The following is a 21,523-nucleotide window of genomic DNA, read 5'->3' as shown; positions in this document are numbered from 1 at the left end:
AGGAAGACCTAAAACGAGATGGCTTGACTCAATAAAAGAAGCGATGTCCTCCAGTTTGCAAGATCTGAGCAACTCTGTTAATGATAGGATGTTTTGTAGATCTTTCATTCATATTTTATGATGCGTTTACTGTAAAAGCACGTTTGTTTGCATGTGCGTGCATGCATGCCTATGGCCCTTCATCCCAGTATTCTAAACACATTTCTGCCATGAAGGAGATCAGAGCATAGTTTTGTCCTCAGCTTCACTCATCTGAACAGGGTCTCTTGCAGAAGCCACTCTGCACATGGGCAACATCAACAGCAGCCTGTACATGGGCTTTCTCTGTGGTGGCTCCTATCCTGTGGAACAGCCTGTCGGAGGAGGTCAGGAGAGCTCCTACTCACCTAGCTTTCCACAAATGATGCAAAACTGAATTATTCAAAAAGGCTTTTGTATTGTAAGGAGGGGTCTCAGATGCTCTGCTAATGAGTTAGGGACCATAGACTTCACCACTGTGTTGCCTTACGTACTATTTGTTGCTTTAAATGTGCTCCTATGTAAGCCCTAGAATTGTGTATGTTCTGTTTCAGCATTTCTTCAGCTCTATATTGGATTCTTGCTAATATTCAGCTAATATTAGATTCTTTGTAAACGTGCGTTTATTTACCCAAACGGCATTGTTTATGAAATTGTCCTTGATACTGACTGTACTACTCTCACACAGTGTAATCTGCCCTGAGTCTCAGTGAGAAAGGTGGACAATAACTGACATAAATAAATAAAAATAAAATCAGTTGTTTGCAAGTAACATTTCCTGTATTTGGGGGTGGGTGGTGGGTGGGGTTTCAATTAAGCCTCCTGGAGTTATATGGCCCAGTAACACTATGAAGTTTTAAGTATGCTCAGAGCATTAAAATACTTATAACTAAATATGTACTAGCAGGATCTTTGTCCTGTGGCTTTACAATATTAATTACTTGGCAATTAATTCTAATCCTGATAGAACGCATTGAAAATCTGCACAGAGAACATGTGGTGTTGCAGTCTGAAAATACACAGTTTGAAAGTGAAGTTCAAAAGCTTCAGCAAAAACTAAAAGTCATGACAGAGCTGTATCAAGAAAATGAAATGAACCTCCACAGGTATTGTTGTTGGAAACTTGGTTTAATAGCTGGTTAACTTTTTTGCAGAAATTGAATGTTTATGTTTAAAATTTCAGTCAGCTGTGGTGTTTATGTTACTTGAGTTTGCCAGATGACTTTATCATTTGTAAAGTCAGCACACTGGGCCTTCATGTCTCAATAGCATGAACTGCTCTGACACATTTTGTAGCGGGTTGAGAAGCTTCTGAGACATCTTAAAAGGCAACTCCGTCTACAGAGCATTTGCAGATGTGCTACTAATGGACTCAAATCTTGTTCTTCTACTGCAGACCAACATAACTACCCCCCGAAACTATCTGCAAATAGGAAAAAGAGGTTTTTCAGAATTGCCGTTGCAATCATTGTATTTTTCAAGGAATGTTAACAAGCTGTTCTTGCAGCCCAGTCCTATGGATGCTTATTCAGAGTTCAATGAGACTTGCTGCACAAGATTGCAGCCTTTGATTTACTGAGGTTCTTAACATTTTTATTAATGCTCACTCTATTTAGAGTTAATAATCAGACAGTATGGAAATATGTAGACAATAGTACATTCCACAGTTTTTGTTTTGCCAGAATAATTGCTTATTGCTTTGTGTGTAGTGGTTAACTTTAGGAGAACTAGAAAACAATGTACTGTGACTGACTATGAGTTCTCTCTTTTTTGGTAAGGAAACTAACCGTAGAAGAAAAAGAACGTTTGCAAAAAGAAGAAAAACTTTCTAAAGCTGATAAAAGGATTAATCATGCTGCTGAAGAACTAGCCACTTATCGGTAAAGATAGAATTTTTTTCTACCTTCCTGTATAGAATATACAAAATTAAACCTTTGTCCTCTATAGAATTTACAAAGTAAAATCTTTGAACTTGATATGATATTCAGAAAATGTATAGTTCTGTGCTAACAGGTATCTTGTTTGACTAGTGGCCCACTTTCTACATCTGTAGGGTTCTGCATTAGGTTTGATATTAACTAATTACCCTGTGCCTTTCCTGATAAGCCTTCACGATGATGATGATGATGATGATGATGATGCATTTTATCAAACTCTGGTTATGCAAAATTAACCTCAGTGTGTAATGTTTCTATTACAGTCAACGGGCAAAAGATCTAGAAGACGAGCTGGAAAGAACAGTTCGCTCTTACCAAAATCAGGTGTGTGTGTGTGTTGTTTGCTTAACTGAGATGTTGCAGTTGATTTTTTGCTTCAGAAAAACTGCCAGCTTGGCACTCTCTTCAATACCACATTTATAGCACATGACTAACCAGATTTACTATCATTAATTTCAGTTTATTTACTTCATAATATGTATGCTTAGAATCGCTGTCTTTACACTGTGAACCTATGCATATTTACTCAAAAACAAATCTCACAGTGTTCAATAGGACTTACTTGGGAGTAAGCATGAATAGAATTGCAGCCTTAACTTGTCTTTTTGTATATAAAAGTGCAGCTCAAATTAATTATGCAAAATCTCAGTTTTGGACTTATAACTGCTCAGGTTGTCTTCCTTTGAGCAAAGCAGATAGTATAGAAAGTGTGTCTGCACAATAGAAAGTGATGGGCCAATGGCAGCAGTTTGAGGAAAACTCAGATGCCCAGTATTTGCAGGCATTTCCTTTATCTCTCAAGCCTGTAAAAACTGTGGGTAAGAATGTGTGCATTTCTACAGCCACAGTGATCCTCCTCCCAAGATTTAGAGGCACTTGGTGGGCGACATGCCTGTTTTTTCTGGAAGGCTGTATGGCTCTGATGCATCTTGGACTATTTCACTGGTTTGAATGTCTGACTGTGTAAAAAAACCTCTGCTAAACTCTGCAAACAGGAGGGAGAGAGTGAAAAAACCAAGCTGAATAATAAAAAGGTGATATAGAAAGATGGGAGTGCAGAGAAACTTTGCTATGGAAGGGAAGAGGGTGCTACACGGCACAGGTGGGCATGGAGGTGCAGAGAGCCCTGTGGGGAGGGATAGTAGAGCAGTGGGGGGGGGGTGCAGTGAGAGGACTGGGAAACAAGTAAAGGGGAGTAAGAGATGGAAGTGTAGAGAGAGAGGTGAATCAACATTTTAGGGAACAGATGAAAACTAGGGAATGGAGGAAGAAAAGAGGGGAGCGTTAATGAGGAGAGGGTATCAGAGTAGGCCTTTAGTGGTACAGAGCATTGTTTCACAGTGATGAAGGGGTTGACTGTGTATTTTGAAAATCAAGAGGGAAATGTAGGAGTGGAATTACTTGAGTTGGACACCCCAGGTCTAACAAGTAATTTTCTTTAATAGATTATGTCACATGAGAAGAAAGCTCATGATAATTGGGTAAGTTACAAATATTAAAACTCTTCTATCTGTTTGAAATGTGTGGTGCTTGCTATTGTTGAGCGTGTTTAGAAGAGGTTAGTGCACATTTGGATTTTTCTAATGTATGCTTGTTCCTCTGGACCACAGCTGTCCATAAACAACACACAACTGCTTCTTTAGTCTCCAATCCTCATATTAATGGAAGCTTTAGTCATAGCTTCTAGTTCTGTGGAGGCTGTGCAAATCCTCATGGATTCATGCTGCTCATTCGGTCATTTAAACTGTTTGCTGAAGCTTTAGGAAACACTTTACATGCTATTTTAAGCAACATCTCTCCATTTCATAAAACTGTTTTTCAAAGTCAGGCACTGTAGCACAGTTATACTTGAGTAGCAGGAAAGAGGATCCAGGGGCAGTGACAGTGATAACAATTGTGGCAGTTGTGTTTTGGAATAGCTGCTGTGCAAAATAGGAGCCCATTCTGGGTGGAGTGAAAGTGGAGAGGCAAACAAGATTTTCTGCAGAGCATACTACAGAACTTGACCATATATGGGGGGTATTGACCATCTACCCCCCATATATGAGCAACCACGCATGGTTAAGCCGCACCTCCACCTCCGTCAGATGTTATATGGTTTTTATACAGTGAGCAGGTGTTTTATTAGAAAGCTATGTTAATTTATTGTGATTTTATCTTGTATATTTTATCTTCTGTTGTAACCCACCCTGAACCCGCTTGCCAGGAGAGCGGGATATAAATATAATAAATAATAATTATAATAATAATTGATGGTCAGAGTGCCAAGGCAGATTTGCCCAGGCAAAAAAGGGTGAAATCAGGGCACCTCTGCTTCATTTGGCTGATTGATAGCAAGCGCAAGCTGCAGCAGAATGTAAGATGTGAAAAATAAATCTTTCAGACCAGATTTTTTTACAATATTTTAGTTTTACTCAGTTGCTTTCTGGCCTTGCTTCAATGCCATTGTGATAAATGTTTTGGCTGTTCTTTGCTGTTACCCAACAGTTAAGACAGTCTGTCCTGTGATGACATTGCAGTTGGTGGAACAAAATGTTATTACAAAACCAATCTTTCCATTAAAACATCTCTCATTTCACTGTTACAAGTACTTCAAATGTACTTCTTCCCCCACAGCTGTATTAATACAGTAGCAGTAAAAACAGAAGTGTTAGGGACAGGTATCAGCTATCATTCAGGCTTTGTTCAACAGTTACTCTTTTGGACTGACCTTCATAGACTTTGATCTGCTGTTCACCACTGCGACAGCAGTACTATTCACCTTGTTTGCATTGTCAGGGATACTGATATTCAGTAGCTGCTCTGTAACTGTTCTAGTGCATACATCATTAGCAGATTAAAGTGTGCCATTGAATACTGACAGAGTTATGACTTTCACCTTAGAATAACAGTAAAACAGCTTCATTTAGAATTCAGAATATTCAAAGATGGGCCTAACGTTATTATTGTGAAGACGATTGCCCTTATTTTTTTATTTCTGCATTTACAGTCTGCCTTTCTTGCTGAGACTGAAAGCAGATTACAGAATTAGAATAAACAATGGAATAAAGAAAACTGCATATGATATACCATAAACAATGCAGTGACTAGGTAACAGAAATAGATGCAATACAAACAGAATAAATACTGCAAACAGTACAAGTATTCCCTATATGAGAAGGCCCTTGTGACCAAATCTATTTCCTTTATAGAAATGCCTTACTGAACAATTCTATTTTACGTATTCTGTGGAACAATAGAAGTGCAGGCCTTCCTGACTTTCTCAGGCAGGCCATCCCACAAAGCAGGAGCCACTGCTGAGAATGCTTGGGTGTAAGACCCATCTGTAAGCAATGCACAGGATTTCCTATTTATTTTGATGTAAGGGCTCTACCTGTGCCTGCTAAACAGGCAGATGGAGTCCTTTCTGTTAAGAATGAATTTATTTTATTTACCATTTATAGCTTGCCTTTCTTGAGGAGCGGACTACAAAATTGTCATGGGAGGGATTTTAATCAGAGAGCATAAGAACAGGGAAGCTCTTATAGGCAGAGGAATTCCATTAGTGCTTCAGAGCCCCCTTGTTTTTAAGTAGTGGCTGGGTTGCTTACTGGATTAGATCAATTAAAATTTCAGTCTTAAATATTGTATATTTTTTGAAAGAGTTGACAACATAATTTTTAAAAACGGACTTACATCCTCATCCTAAATGCAATGACCCTGAACCACTTGAAGGCGTATTACACACTGTAAGGCAATGCACTGAAGAGGCATGAGAGATCCAGAAAACAAGGTAACAGACCTAGAATTACAAAAAGTAGAAACAGTGCAACCTCCCTCAAACAATGCAGAAAGTAGAATTACAAAATTAGAAAGCTGTGCAGTAAGAGCCAGGTACTACGTACATTGGAACAGGCGGTAATTGCTTTCCCCAATATAAAGGTGTGTGCTCTGCAGAACTTTGTGTGATGATAGTTGCCCGTGGTCCAGTCATGTATGTGGATTGGGAACTTTGGTTTTAGTGTCATTTGTTGAAGGAGGGATGCTTCTCACATACGGCTTAGAAGCTTACAACATGTTTCTTTACCGTTCTTTAAAGTAAGTATCTGATAAGCATTTTGTTCTTAAAGCTAGCAGCCCGGGCAGCTGAGAGACACCTCAATGATATAAGGAAGGAAAATTTGCATTGTAGACAACAGTAAGTATTGCACTATCTTTGTATATGTGTTTAGGATTAGCAGATCAGTTTGTAAAACATCAAACACACACCCTTAAAATGTTACAACACTGGCACCTTTCCCCAGACAGTTTGGCAAGTGTATATAGTGGTGCCAGCAATCACTACTTGTTATGTGATGAGCCATAAGCCAATTTTACTCATATGTGGTAACATAGTATCAAAATTCCCAGTAGGAGAGCATTCTTAGAAAAAGTTCTGTATTTTGATGTAGCTTTTTAAAAAAATGAAGATATCAACTAAGTTATATTTACAATGGAAAGAAGTTTTACATTGTATGGAGTTAACTATGGTTAAAAAACTATAGTTATTTTGGATAGGATCAATTAAGGAAAGTCTTATTTCATTGTATTCTTAATTGTACTTTAAGAACACATGCCTTCGCTCTGTTGCCCTTGTTTTCCCATTTGTATTTTGTAAATTTTTTAAAAATTAAATTCGTTTTTTCTGATTCTTCACTGAAGCTTGAAAACATAGAATATTGAGATGCTAAGTTTTCCCTTTTTTGTGAGTCATTCTGTACATACACACCAAATAATTGGTATGCTATGGATTGGATCTTATGGTAGCATGAATGGAAGATGCTCACATTGGTATATCTATCCTGCTGTCCCTGTAGCAGCCCTCTGACCCCAGAAAGCTATTTCTGGGTGTCACAGGACCTCTGTAGACAAAGCGCTGCAGAGAAGAGAGGGAATTGGGCAAAATTACCACTCTTGCACTGATGTCCAGCCATAGCATAAAACACACTGTTAGCACAATACTTTCTCTGTATTCTTAGTATACCAACAACATAATGTTGGAAGTTTTGGAAGTAACTTCGCCACATGGCTTAAAATTTTTGGCATAAGAAATTTTAAGATCAGATTATTAGCATTTTATTTAAATAGGCCCTTATGAGTTAACTATTTCATAGGTTAATCTCATATTAATCTCAAAGATTAACGTAGACTGCCTTGAGTTTGTAAGATACTTTGAGCTCTTTTTTGGTGGAAAGGCAGCTAATAAATATTTTAAATAAATAGAAACATAGAATCGTAGATCTGGAAGGGATCCCAAGGGACATTGAGTCTGACCTCCTGCACAATGCAGGAGATTCACAGCTACCACCACTCCCCCAGCGATCCTGCTCAATCCCTAGAGAAAGGCAAAAAACCTTCAGGATTTCTGGCCTGGAAGACAATCAGGGACACCGCCGGTGAGGCGGGGGCTGGAGGGGGTGCCGGGGGCAGAGGCACGCGTCCTGTGCTGCTGCTGGCCAGCCCCGCACCGCTGCCGCCCACCCCCGGGCAGGGGAGCAGCCACGGACCAGGGACGACAGGCAGCTGGGGCAGCGTGCGTGTGGCCTCCTCGCTCCACCCCAGCCACCCGCTGGCAGCACTGCATGATGATGTCATCACACAGTCCGTGGCGGGTGCGCGCAGAGTGCGCGCGTGAGGCTGGCCTCCAGCACCAGAAACCCTGGTGCTGGGGCTGAGGACAATTCCTTCTTGACCCCAAAGTGGCAGTCAGCACAAGCCTGGGTACGTGAAAAAGGGCCATGAGAGCTGAGCTCTGGCTCATCCTTTCCTGCCCTCCCTCTCACAATCAGCCTAAGTTCACACTGAGTCATAGAATCAGCATTGCTGGCAATAGGGCATCTGACAATAGCCCACCCCCTCCCAAGGAAGCCTGTTCCAATGAGGAACTGCTCTGTCAGGAAGTTTCCTAATGTTTAGCCCCAAACTCTTTTGGCTTAATTGTTGGTTCGGTCCAACCTTTTGGGGAACAGAAAACAGCTCCTCTCCATCTTCTGTGTGACTGCCTGTCCTGCACTTTGGAGTTAGGGTCAGTCCAGTCTCCTCAAGTGGTATCGGGCCCTTGACTCTGGAACTGGAGTTGATAATACAAAGTTTGTGCCTGATGGACCAGTTGATCCAGCAAGACTTTCTTCCCAGGGCTTGTCTTAAGTAGACCGGGAAGTAATTGGGCCCAGCTGCACTGCCAGCAGGTGCTAGAGTTCCTGAGGCCATGTTGTGCATTGCCCAGGATCCTGTAAGGAAATACCACTCTCAGCACAGTGCTCTGGATAAATAGGGGGTTGCACACAGCAAGTCTGGCACTTTGCCACCTTTGTGCCACCACAGCCTGGGCCTTCCCCTTCCACCATTCCTGCAGAGTGAGTCCTGAGGAGGTACAAGCCTAGTTTCAAGTCCCGCCTGGAAACCTAGCAGCTGGGCCAGTGGCGTAGTTTCTCTTGCAGGCTCTGGAAGGGTGGCCTCTGGTGCTAATGGTTCATCCTCAGCAGGCACCACTGCAATGCTAGACCCTCCCTGGTCCTGCTGGTCCTCAGCCACCCACATGGGCTTCTATGGCTCCTCCTTTCAGGACTCTGACTTTGGAGTCATTGAGATGGTCAGAGTGGATCCTTCAAATATATGAAGATGGCTATTGTATCACATCCCAGTCCTCTCCAGGTTAAATATACCGAGCTTCTTCAATGTTTTCTCATAGAACTTAGTCTTCAGACCTCACGCCTTGTTTGTAGCCCTCCTCTGGACACGTTCCAGATGGTCAACATCCTTCTTAAACTGCGATGCCTAAAATTGAACACAGAACTCCAAATGAGGTCTAACCAGAGCACCATGTCACACTGTTGACTCATGTTCAGTGTATGGTTTACTAAGACCCCTAGATCCTTTTCACATGTATTGCTGCCAAGACAAGTCTCACCCTTCCTATAATTATGCATTTGGTTTTTTCTTACCTGAATACAAAATGATACATATATCTCTTTGTAATTTGTTGCATTAGCAGATTCTGTTTCGCATGAGTGAAAAAAATTCAGTTATAGAAAGAAGTATGATAGTCATAATATGAATGGACTTGCTTGTATGGTAATACATTGTTTTTTTCTTTAGATTAACAGAAGCAGAATTTAAATACGATTTTTTGGAAAAAGATCCTTATGCGCTTGATGTTCCGATTAGAGCATTTGGCAGAGGTACAGAACTTCTTAAAATGTGCATCTTATAGTAGTATAAAGAGATCTTGACTAAATTTGCAGAAATGTTTATTTGGAAGTATAGCTTACTCTGTATGCTTGCAAGATATTAGCAGTTCAATGAACTGCATGCAGTACAGTATAAATTCATTTTGATGCCCAGTTGAAACATCTTCCTTCAAATCTGAAGCGTCATTTGAATTTCTTCAGATGTTTCCAAAAAGATGATAAATCTTTTCTTGTGTCAGAAATTAGTTTTAAACAGAATCTGAGGTGAGAAGTAAATAATTACTCTATATATACACCTATTAACACTAACCTTGTGAATTTTAGTATTTTGTTTTAACTATTCCAGAACAATCCCCATATGGACCCTCACCAATGGGCAGACCTTCATCTGAAACAAGAGCTTTTCTTTCCCCCCCAACCTTATTGGAGGGTCCTTTAAGACTTTCACCTGTGCTTCCAGGTGGAGGAGGAAGAGGTACAATTCTTAAATTGAAAAATTAACTATTACGAATTCTCTCTCCTCTTAGTCTATCCCTCCTTTCTTGGTTATGATCTTTGAAAAAAATTTTTAAAGGACCCAAGTTTATCAGTGTAAATGCCCTATGCTTTGTAGCAGCGACAGAATATCTTCGGGGCTATATTTATTAAAGATGGGTTGCATTAAAAAAGTGGGTTGGAGCCAAAAGTATCCTTCTCATGGATATGGTATCTCCTGCTCACAAAAGGGCTATTGTGTAAAGCCTTCAAAGCTTTTCATGAAAAAGTAAAACAAGATCCTGAGAGATGTCTCCACTTGCAGAACTATGAGAATAGCTAGAATGCTGTGTGATGTCACCTACTGGTGCTTATGCAAGATTTGTGGGAAAGTGGAAGCAGTTATTTTCCTCCTACTTCATAGTTATGTGGATCCAAAGTTATATTTTTAGATGAGTGAACATACTTTGGACTATTTTTTAGTTTGAAGAATATTTATAGATCAGTATGTGATAGGAGGCTAATAGGTGATGCAAAAGACTTGTCTAAGACCCTGGAGACCTACTTCCAGTTAGATTAGACAGTACTGACCTTGACAAACTAATGGTCTGATTCATTATAAGGCAAAAACCCAAAGGTTTTTAATTTGTTAAAAACAAGCTTGCTTTTAAAAAGCTGGCACCAACCATTCATTTAGTAATAAAAATGAAGCCAAGGTCACCTTGAAGCTAAGGAGGTGAGATAAAAGTGGGTATTTTATTTGTAGCAAGAAAGTCTTAACAGAAGAAACAAAGAAGAGTTTAGTTGTTAAGGTATAAAAACGGACAGAACGTGGTGAATAATTTCAGAAGCTGTTGCTTTCGTGGAGGAAGTTTTGGTCTCTTGGCTTTAAAGTGCAATTAATCCTTGACTAGTTCAGAATCTGAGCTTGTACAGCTGTAATAATATAGGTCAGAAGAATGACCCATAATTTAAAAAATGGTAACATTCTGATCAGTGATTAAATACTGCAAAGACATTCTAATGAACCAAATGCATTTACTGCATCTTTATCAGTTACTTATTTTTACAATATTTTTTAAAAATGTGTATTTTTAAATGGGGGGGCGGGGAGCTGCTGATCTCAGCTGTCTTTTCTTTAAATAGTGCAACTCTTAAGAAAAAAATGAAATTTGATGGTCTCTCTCCAAAATGCTGGGGGGGGGGGCAGGTGAGGGCCCTGAGAAAATAATCACTGCCGAGTTGTTGCCAGTGCTGATTAGGTTGATGAAAAGTCTTTAACATTCTTTCTTTCTTTGCTCAGTGAGAGAAAGCTGAATATAATGTAGACTTTGTTTCAGTTTTCCCCCCTTTCAAAGCAGCTGTGTGATTGAGCGCTTGCGCCCCTACAGGAAAGAGCATGAGACTGCAATTCACCAAGGGAAGGGGCTTTGGGGGCCATGTTCTCCCTCTCCCCCACTATTTCTTACAAACAAGTTGAAAGAGCATGGTTTTGGTGCTTGCAGGCTCAGTGAAAAACTTATTCCATTATCTCAAGTGAATAAATTCATTGCATAACTTTCTTGATTTAGGATCAAGAGGACCAGGAAATGCTGGCATTTATGAAGCTGGTAATGAAAGGGAAGAGCTGAGTTCTGACAGGTTATCTAATCCTCACAGACCACCTTCAGACAGTGGCTCTTTGTCACCTCCGTGGGACAGAGATCGCAGGATAATGCCTCTTCCTGCAGGTAACGAAATATGGCACATTCTTCATTGTGAAATACATATTTCCAAAATTGCAGCTGTGTATTAAAATGAAACCTTGCTATGTTCTCTTTTACATTGCTGCAACAGAGGGCTCTTCAGACTTAAGTTCTTTTTAGTAAACCTAAAAATAGGGCTGTGTGTAGATTCTAAAAGTTTTAGTAGTTCTGCTTCAGGACTTCATATTGTTTGGGTGGTGGAAGACTTCCATACATGGGAGTTAAATGTTAGATTTCTGTTGACTAATAAGAATAGGTGCTGCTTGTTCCTCATGTCTTAATGTTATGTATTTTATACTGCAAAGAATACCAGATAAACTGGGCTGGCAGGCATTGCTGACTGGGTCTAATGGACTTTAAAATTAATCTGCTAAATAAAACACACATTTTGTTGAATTGTAGGTCAGCCATATAATGACCAATCTCTTCCCCCTCGAAGACAAGAGAGATTTTACCCCAACCTTCCAACCTCTGGAAGGCTTTCAGGACCAGCAGAGCTAAGAAGTTACAATATGCATTCTTTTGATAAAACAGGTAGGAATTGATGCCTTTATGTGCCTTAATGAAAGAATTCATTATGAACTTGCGTACAACAGTAACTAATCCTTTAGAGTAGTTAGGACAAGAAATCCAGACACTCAAGAGGTTTTAGTACTTTCTGTTCTCTGGTAGTAACATACCAAACAATGCTCGTAATGGCTAATATTATGAAACAAATGTTCTTTGCTGTGTGTAATGCAGCCTGTAACCCATAATTATGATACAAAATGCATTAGAATTTTAGGAATCTTCTGTCCTTTTGCAATTCAATTAATGTGTTTTGCTTAACATAACGTAAGTAATGCTATTTTTCCGCACATCAAATATGGTCACTTTGAGAAAATACTTGGTTCATACTAGAAAAAAACTTTTCACTCCACATTGTATCTCAGAGACGGGTGAAGTATTCTGCCCCAACAAATGTTTTGGTTTTTAAAGAGCCACAAGTCTTGGATAGTTTGGCTGCAGCCGACTGCTACCATGTGGAATTTGTCATAAGGTCCAGTGTTCCTACCATTTGGAGCAAATGTGCCTAGAAGGTTGCTTAATGCTACAATGCATATATTTTTCCATTGCCCAGATGGACACACAGCTGAGAATAACTCAAGAATGGACTTGAGTGGAAATGGAATAAAAGACCATCCCAATGATAGTGTGAGTAATAGTCGGAAACAGTCTTTCTTCTTTGCCACAATACTATTTGTTGTGTTGTAAAATAATCATCTTGCAGACACTTCCAAATACTGAACTCACATAACCTGTGATGTTAGGTGTATAACTCCAAAACAACAAAAGGGCAAGACCGCAGAAAGGATACACAGGCAAAATGTGATCAGGGAAATCACTGGACTGTGTTTTCCACACATGGATAACATTGTGTCATGTTTTGATAGCACCAACTTTTAATTAGCATTCTATTCAGGTGTCACAAACAAATCTCAATTTATTCATGAGGAGACTGAGCCTCAAATTGTCTGCTCCTTCCCTGACATCCTGAGCTGCAATTGAAGACTCTCTGGTTTGGGAGGTCTTCATTCCATAAGAACAGCCTGCTGGATAAAAGACCAGTGGTCACGAACATATGAAGCTGCCTTATACTAAATCAGACCCTTGGACCAACAAGGTCATTATTGTCTCAAAGTGGCACCGGTTCTCCAGGGTTACAGGCTGAGGTCTTTCATATCACTTACTCCCTGATCTTTTTTTTAAACTGGAAATAATGATTGAAGCTGAGACCTTCTACATGCCAAGCGGATGCTCCTCATCCATCTAGGCCAGCATATTGTTTCAGACAGCAACCAGCCCAGGTTTTGTGGGACTTCTGAATTTGTGCATCTGAAGGTGGGGATTGTTTATTTCTCAGTAACTTGGATTCTAAACCACAGCTTGGTTTAGAAACCCAGTTACTGAGAAAGAAACCCCAACTGTTTTAAGGCACACACATTCAGAAATCTTTGCAAACTGATGTTAGTTCAATGAATTTCTGAACCAGGAAGTCTTCAGTTGCAGCTGATTATACGAAGAGGAGATAAGGAAGGATCTAGTCTTGTTCCTGTCACCTGAATGCAGGCTTTGAATCCTGGAGAAGATCATTCATGTAGGTTCATGTTCTTGGGTTGGGTTCGGTTTCTGCTGTTACCCACCTCTAACTCAGTGTATTATGTTACTTCCGAAGCCTAATGTGTCCCTTTCCATTGTTGCTTAGGATATGCTCAATGCATCAGACCAGCCTCTTGCTCCTGAAAGTGAAACCTTTGGTCCTGGGATTGTGCCTCCTCCTCTCCCTTTACTGAGAGCTCCTCTAATGCCAATTGATCCAAGGGGGCCTTTCATGAGAAGAGGCCCTCCCTTTCCACCACTGCCTCCCACAGGTGTATATGGACCTCGTGAATATTTTCCAAGAGATTTTGCCAGTCTGCCACGTCCTTCATTGCCAAGTAAGTACTCGCTTCACTTAATGTGACTTTTTCTAAGTAAGTTGTAATGATTTTAAGTATGCATATGTGTGTCTTTGAATGTTTAGTGTGGTACAGATGAAGAGTAGGGGTGAAAGAGAAGGATGAGTGAGTGAGATGATTGGCTGATGACTGAGAGTGTGGGCGGAGTGAATGCAGTTTTTAGACTGAGAGAGAGAAAAGATTCAGTCAGGGTAGGAGAGGCAAGCTGTGTGCAGCCTGGAAGTGTCTGTGAATTTCTAAAAGAAATATAACCTGTGTGGAAGCCTGAACTGTGTATGTTTGTGAAAATTCAGTCCGGGCAAGAGAGGCAAACTGTGTGTGTGCCTAAGAGAAAGTCTTATGTGTATTTGAGTGATAAATTGATATCAGAAGCAGGCAAACTTTGTGTGCAGCCTGAGAGAAGAACTGAGTGACTGTGTCTGTGAAAAGTAACTTTAAGAACAAATAAACACTCCTTTGAAACCATCAAGCTTAAGAAATAATATGAAACCAATACGCTTATTGTAAAAATAAGTTGGGTTTTTTTTCAACCCAGAGTATCTGTTATTCCCATATCCCATTCCTATCCTCAGGGCGACATAGTCCCATGAAAGAGCCTGACGCTTGGGCATGTTATTAAAGGGGAAATTTAAGTTATTTTGGAATATAATTCCTGGTGGCAGCAATCTACCCAGAGGGGGCAAGAAGAAAAGAGTTAAAGGCAAAATCTAACTAAAAAAGAGAAAGAAAGGGGTTGTAACATAAGCCATTAAATACTTTCATTGGAACATGTTCTTTTTGAAAAGCAGGATATCTTGAGTCATTATCTGGGAAAGACTGGTACAGCTGAACTTAATGGGGCTTTAATTAGTTATTATGACCCAGCGCCCAAGTAAGTTGAAACATCATCAAGGAAATGACAAACTATTTTAAGTGAAACATGACTTTAGTTGAGCTTAAATGTATGTTAGTTTATAATGATATTTGATGGAAGCTTTGACTCTTGAAATCTTACATCCTGAAAACCTTGTTACTAGATTCAAAACTTTGCAGTTTATAGTCATAAAATTCATACTTAAATTTAAAGGAAGTTGCTGGTTATAAATTCTGGATTTTCTTAGGTAAGACTGTTACTATGTTTCCAATCTTAAACAGAGACTACTGTAGCAAAAACAGGCAAAGTGTTTTGAGATTGAACAGTTGAGCTTAGTTATAGACGCTGAAATTTTAAAGAGTTTGCTTCATTTATTTATGTATTTTAGTATAATTTTATCCTATTCTTCTAAGGAGCTCAGGATGGCATGCAATGTTATCCTGTCCTCATTTTATCCTCAAAGCAACTCCATGAGGGTATGTTGGGCCAGCTTCATGGCAGAGTGGGAGTTTGTGCCTGGGTCTCCGAGATCCTCGTGTGACACTATACTGCCTTCTCCTTTGTGAAGGGACAATTAGCAACAGACTCGCAGGGGGATAAAATCAGTAGTGATTAATGGAAATGGGTATTACTGAAGCATTCACTGTTCATTTTGCTTCCCCTCTCGCCAGCAATTTTCTTATAGCACCAAGGCTTTTTTTTTTAATTTTTATTTTTTAATTTTTAACAATATGCAATAGTAAAAAACCCAAATATATAACCATATAAACAGTATGAATGTGCTCGAGACAGCGTATCAGTTGCCTTACCAAGGGTTTATCTGATTGAGAAATAAGTACTGCCATGCATGCCCACCCTCCCTCTCTTCCTAGTCTTTCCTTGTTGCTTCCTGATTACAGGTGCAGTTTTCAGTAACATGCATGACCAGCAGTAAGTCTTTAAAGAATTAGCTCCTTTTTTCTGAATCTAAAAAAGTATTGGCTAAAGAAGACTCTGATCTTTCTCTTTAAACAGTGAGAACTCCATTTCCATTGAGGCCTTTTTCCCAATATCCACCTCCAAGGGCTGGATTTTTTCCACCCCCTCCTCCTCCACCACAAGCACCACTTGATAACAGCAATGAACTGCCTGCTGGATTAACTCAGCAATCAACTTCATCCCCCGCAGATCATCAAGAACCACAACCGGAAACTTGACTGAATTATTGGCTGCTAAGTAACGGCTGTTACTTAAGCAACTCTTGTGTTATTGCTCAAATTGAAGCTTAATAGATTTGTTCTCAGGAGAGTGCGCTGTAAATAATGGTTGAACTGTGAATAAATAATTTTATTGTACAGTAGCACTTTTAAATAATTTTTAATCTGTGAATGTGTAAGATGTACAAATCCGTCCTGTGTAAGAATATTCAGTTATTTCTGGCCACATCTGGTTTCATAAGAAATAATTGCATATGAAAAGAAGACTTAAAGGCAAATGTGAAAAAATATTAAAATGAATAAAAAATATTAAAATAAATGAACTGTTCAACAAAACACCCTGCTTCCTTCTTTGCATCAGTTCCGAAAGCAGAACTCATGGTAATCCTTTAGAAATGACACTTTTTCTTGGTCTGTTTGAAGTGGTGGACTTGTACTGAAACACAAGTACCTCTGGATTTGGAAACTTTTTCTAGCAAGGGCTGTATAAGGAAAATAGTAGAATTCAGTATGTCTAGACGTTTGCAGGCTATATATCCACTGATGTGAACGGTTCATGAAAATGTAGTTGCACAAATATCACAGGTAACTCATGGCAAGTTTTTAACCTTACAAGACTAGCAGTGCAGCTCTTCTCCCTCCCTCAGTGTATTTTCATGTGTATTTCTTAAAAATTCATCAGACAGGGAACAATTCCCTCACTGAATTGTTCAAGACTGTGTATACTTAGTCATGCTGCCAGTGATTATCTTTTTAATGATTTGCACTCCATGCAGTAGTGTCCTGCACTTCAACTGTACTCCAAAATCTGCCCTCACACAGGAATGAGATACTGAAAGCAGGCCACAGATCAGAGGTAGAGCATCTCTGCCCATAGAAGATGATGTTCAATCAGTATTTTCAGGGGTGTGATTATGGAGTTTCTAGGCAGTAGACAATGAATGCTGTGCTTCATGGACCTGCAATGGGATTCCAAGCAAGAATGAAAGCCACTGCTATTAGGCACATAGTAGGCAAGATTTCTTGGAGGGCCTGTGCACAGAAGTTCTGCATGTTCAATAGTGGTGGGGACAACAGAGAACCCCTTTTTTCAAAGCCAACTGAGGCTTCCATATTCATGTTCTCAGTACAATATAGTGAGATCTTTATCAGCTATTGTTTTAAAATCTTCTTCTGTACATGGCCTCCAAGATCAGAGAGTAGTTGGTCCTACAGTGCCATAATTCAAAAGGCCCCAACCCAAGTTCTAATCAGTCTTACTGCTTGATAGGAAAAGACTTTGTGTCAGACAAGAAACTTCCTTCATTCTTAAGTTTTAAATAAGCTGTCTGAACAGGGGTAAGAAGGGGGCCTGTAAATGCTTTTTCGGTTACTTGTATGAGTAGAAAAAAGACCAGCATCAACCAAACTTGAATTTTTAGCATTCAGATGATGATTAGCATTCAGATGATGATTACTGTCGATGCATTTAAAAGGGTTTAGCACCACTTAGGATGGCATTGTTAGTAACTCAGTTATTTCATTTCATAACATTACATTATTTTTCGAAATTATACATCTGAACTCATTGAGGGAACCTAATTTTTTAAAATCTTTTTTTATCAAGCCCAGAATAGCTTAAATATAGTGTATACAGACCTGTGTTCTCTTCAAATAATCTCTTTGTGCAGCATTGATAGAAAGCATATTTTTCACCATGTGGTGTTAACCTTAGCAGGGCTTGGGGTCCGCAGGTTTTTTAATCAAAGCATGGGGTCCTTGAGAACTATTGCATTAGGAAGTGCCTTTCCATATAAGGAGCCTCTACTACACTCAAAGCCCTGCTCAGATCACTATTGTTTGGGGATTTAAGCTTGGCATACACTCAACTGTACTTCATAGTAGAAACTTTGACCTTGAAAGTCTGGGCTGCGTCAATATTTTGGAATACTCACTTCCACAATGCTCGACCATATCTTGTCTCCTTTTGGAGGAAAGTAAAAACAACATAGTTAGCTTTGGTTAAGGTGGAAACCTGTTCTGATGTTTTGAAACTTGGCTTTTTTATTTTGTAAACTTTATTGGAAGCATTTCTAATAGAAGCAGCAAATAAATAAAGACAAGTTACTAACTTTATAATAGGAAGATGTATTAACAGGGAAGGTATGCTATTGCTGTTGTATGGGAGTGGACCCCTACTTGCCTAGCTAGGGCAATTCAAATACTCCAAAACTCGGCTGGATTTGATGTTTATCTTAAGTGTAGTAATTTTATCTTTGCTACTATAGGTTTACCCGTACAGAAGCATTATTGATTCCACTTAATGAATTTCCCCCCATTTACTGATTTCTCATAACAAATGTATTGAAAACACACTAAAATAACTGTAATGTCAAAACATTATTTCTCCTCCATGTCTTGTATCTGCCTTTCTTGATCTTTAATTACTTGTTCAAAAGGTACACACCATGAACACACAGCATTGCTCTCCAAGTTTTGGAGTCAGGGTTTTTTTTTTGTATTTGTTCTTTAGAATGCTCGAGGAGAGAGAATGTTTCAAGTAATTCATTAATCAAGGTGGCAAAACAACTCTTGAGAGATGATGCTCCCCACTGTCTTGGGTGTGCAGTTAGTGCTTAGCCTGCAGTTCATGTGCCATTGATAACAAAAAGGGGGAGAGAACAAAAAGGGGAAGAGGTAGATTATTACCTTTACCCTCATTTTTATAATGGAAACCAGTACTGTAGTATTAATGCAGGTGTCACCCCCAAGCACTTTTACTAGTAAGGCCCGTTTCATCCAATAGGTCTGACTTGAGTATATAGCTTAGGTGGCATTTAAAAATACCAGGTATGATTATGTAATAGCTATATGTCTTTCTACCCATCTTCTCTGTATTTTTATTAGTCTCAAGTGCTTCCTTCAACAACTTCTCAACAGCTGTAATCAGCATTACTACCAACCATTCACTACATATGCCACTTCCATGAAAATTATGTAGGCTTAGAGCCCATATTAGAAAACTTATTAAGAACTAAGGACGTATCTCAATCATTTGTCTGCCTTTTGGCTATGATAAGCTTTCAAAACTGCATAGGCCAACTTGTTCTGCTCCTGACAATTGCCCGGGTACTAGGATTAGAAAGCAGAGGCTGTAGATCAGTTATTTGATTTATAGTCCACCCACCCCAAGAGAAGGCTCAGGGCAGGTTACAATAAAAAAGAAAATACAGGAGTATAGTAAAATCACAATCCACAACACAACTATTTAAGAAATCCACCTGCTCACCATATATAGAAAGGGTGAAGGTCTGGATCAGTATCTTGTGGCTGGTCATGCGGGGGGTGGGGGGTAGGTGGCCATATAGCTTTCCCCCCAGGTAGGAGACGGGCAGGAAGACTCATTTGATGGATTTAATGTTGGCCTCAACCATATGCCTGGCGGAACATCTGTTTTGCAGGCCAGCCAAAAAGATGGAAGATCTTGGTAGGCCCGAGTGTCTTCTGACAGAGAGTTCCACCAGGTTGGGGCCAGGACCAAAAATGCCCTGGCCCTGGTCGAGGCCAGTTGAGCCTCCCTGGGGCTAGGGACCACCAGTAGGTGTTTATCTGCTGATCTCAGTATCCTCCGGGGCATATACAGGGAGAGGCAGTCCCTCAGCCGCGGCAAGACTGGAGTTGTGTGTGCCCTGCATGGCGTACCCACCATACAGTATTCTGGACCTGCTGCAATTTTCGGGTCAGACCCAAGGGAAGCCCTGTGTAGACCAAGTTGCAGTATCCAGTCTGGATATGATAGCTGTATAGATCACTGTTGTTAGGTTATGGGTTGAAAGATAGGGGGCAAGCTGCCTGGACTGTCGAAGGTGGAAAAAAGCAGACCAGGCAACTGCAGTGACCTGGGCCTCCATTGATAGGGAGGAGTCCAGCATTACACCAAGACTCCTGACCAATGGAATGGGCACAAGTGGTGCTCCATCAAAGGCCAGGAGCTGGATCCCCCCTCTGACACCCCACAGCCCAAGTACAGGACCTCAGTCTTCATGGGATTCAACTTCAGTCTACTCTGCTTCACCCACCCAGACACAGCCTCCAAAGATTTAATTAGGGCTTCAGGGGGAGAGCCAGGCCTGCTGTCCATCAACAGACACAACTAGGTGTCATCCACATACAGGTGACAACCCAGTCCGAAACTCCATACTAGCTGGGCAAGGGGGCACATGCACAGACTGAACAACAGAGGGAAGAGTATGGAGGAAGGGGACTGTTAGAGAGGATAGGTCAATTTATTTCCATCCTGGCCCAAGGCCCATAGCTGAGGAAGATTTGCAACTTACCTGTTCTCCAGTCCCATCAATATTTCAAGGTGAAAACCACTTACCAGTCACAAGCCCTATGGGGCAAGAGCTTCAGCCATTGTCCTAGAATATGAGGCAGGTGCCACACTGAGGAACAGTGTTGAGATGTAGTGCTCCCCCTTGTCCACATTTGGTCAATTTGGCTGAGAAGGACCAGTCTTGCTACTCTGTAGCCATTGCCAACTACCTGCAGTGTGTGAGCGCTCAGTTCCATGCCATCTCTAGGATGCCTAGAGTGAGCTGGCATGAACGGACCTTTCGTAAGATCAACCAGCTTTGGAACCAACTCAGAGAATGCTTAGTCAGATAGCCAATAATATTTTAGCTAGTTAGAACACATTTAGATCGGCAAGCCGTTTTGTTTTCTGCCTTGCCTAAATGCTTAATAGCAGTTTCTGCCTTGCACATGCTCCTATGTTCTTTCTTTAATAAACTCCAGTAATATATTTTAACAGCTTATGTCCAGTGTTACTTGCCAAGGAGGTGTGCACACTCAAAAGAACCCAGGAAGCCGGGGTGCTTCAAAACGAACGACCAGAGCTCTTAGAGGCTCCTAGGGGCCCTGAGTGGCTAGGAAAGCCAACAGGATGGGGGATGACAGCCAGCTTGTCTCATCCCACAAAGAGGTTTGTTCACAAGTCCTCAGGATGGGAATGGGAGGGGGGTTGTGCCACCTTATTCCTCCCTCTTCCCCGGAATACTGTGTTCTCTGCCTTTGAGCCAGGTCCATCCTTCCTCCTTGGTTTGCCTCCCCCGCTCTCTGGCCCGTACCTGCTTGCTTGCCCCAACCCTACCTCCCAGGCCCTCCCACATTCATCTGGGTCTCTTGGAAACAAAGGCCCCTCTTCCATTCCCTCTCCCAGGGTTGGGTACCTGCTCTATCTGTCACTGGGCCTTTCCTATAATGGGTGGGCTGGTCAGGTCATGCCTCTCCCTGGCTTGCACCCATTTCATTCTGGGGGCTGCTGCTGGTATGCTCTTGATTGCCATTGCAGAGGGGGTGACACTTGCTGCTGTCGTCATCAGTGCATGCCCCACTGCTGCTGGTGATGCCTTTTACTCCCTTAGGGCTGTCTATCCTGTGACCACTTTGGCTGTATCATCCAATGGATCTCCCCAGAATGGCTGGCTTCGCCACCTTACAGAAGAGCCACAGGTGGCTCCTGAGCCACTGAGCATCACTGTTCTAGGGAAAGCCAAAACAGGTCTAGGAGCTAGCTTCCAATGAAACGGTGACCCTGATCAGGGCAGAAAGGT

The 21,523-nt window shown here is 40.8% G+C and overlaps 1 protein-coding gene across 7 annotated transcripts in view; it reads left to right on the top strand.

Annotated features, from left to right (window-relative positions):
* MIA2 (MIA SH3 domain ER export factor 2) overlaps nucleotides 1-16,252 on the top strand; it is a 64,740-nt gene extending 48,488 nt beyond the window's left edge. For 5 of the 7 annotated variants that reach the window (XM_054970409.1, XM_054970408.1, XM_054970411.1 and 2 more), the window contains 12 exons: nucleotides 986-1,124; nucleotides 1,797-1,898; nucleotides 2,219-2,279; nucleotides 3,401-3,436; nucleotides 6,065-6,132; nucleotides 9,072-9,154; nucleotides 9,510-9,638; nucleotides 11,209-11,367; nucleotides 11,785-11,916; nucleotides 12,503-12,576; nucleotides 13,628-13,859; nucleotides 15,748-16,252. In XM_054970409.1, the coding sequence (XP_054826384.1) occupies nucleotides 986-1,124; nucleotides 1,797-1,898; nucleotides 2,219-2,279; nucleotides 3,401-3,436; nucleotides 6,065-6,132; nucleotides 9,072-9,154; nucleotides 9,510-9,638; nucleotides 11,209-11,367; nucleotides 11,785-11,916; nucleotides 12,503-12,576; nucleotides 13,628-13,859; nucleotides 15,748-15,929 (1,397 nt within the window). In that variant the 3' untranslated portion in view covers nucleotides 15,930-16,252. The remainder of the gene's footprint in view (nucleotides 1-985; nucleotides 1,125-1,796; nucleotides 1,899-2,218; nucleotides 2,280-3,400; nucleotides 3,437-6,064; nucleotides 6,133-9,071; nucleotides 9,155-9,509; nucleotides 9,639-11,208; nucleotides 11,368-11,784; nucleotides 11,917-12,502; nucleotides 12,577-13,627; nucleotides 13,860-15,747) is intronic. The other 2 variants (XM_054970410.1, XM_054970414.1) reach the window with 1 other exon arrangement.
* The last annotated feature ends 5,271 nt before the right edge of the window (nucleotides 16,253-21,523 follow it).

Source organism: Eublepharis macularius, chromosome 2 (genome assembly GCF_028583425.1).
Source record: "Eublepharis macularius isolate TG4126 chromosome 2, MPM_Emac_v1.0, whole genome shotgun sequence".
Taxonomy (NCBI): domain Eukaryota; kingdom Metazoa; phylum Chordata; class Lepidosauria; order Squamata; family Eublepharidae; genus Eublepharis; species Eublepharis macularius.
Note: the sequence above shows the minus strand (reverse complement) of the source record. Positions and strands in the feature narration are given on the sequence as shown.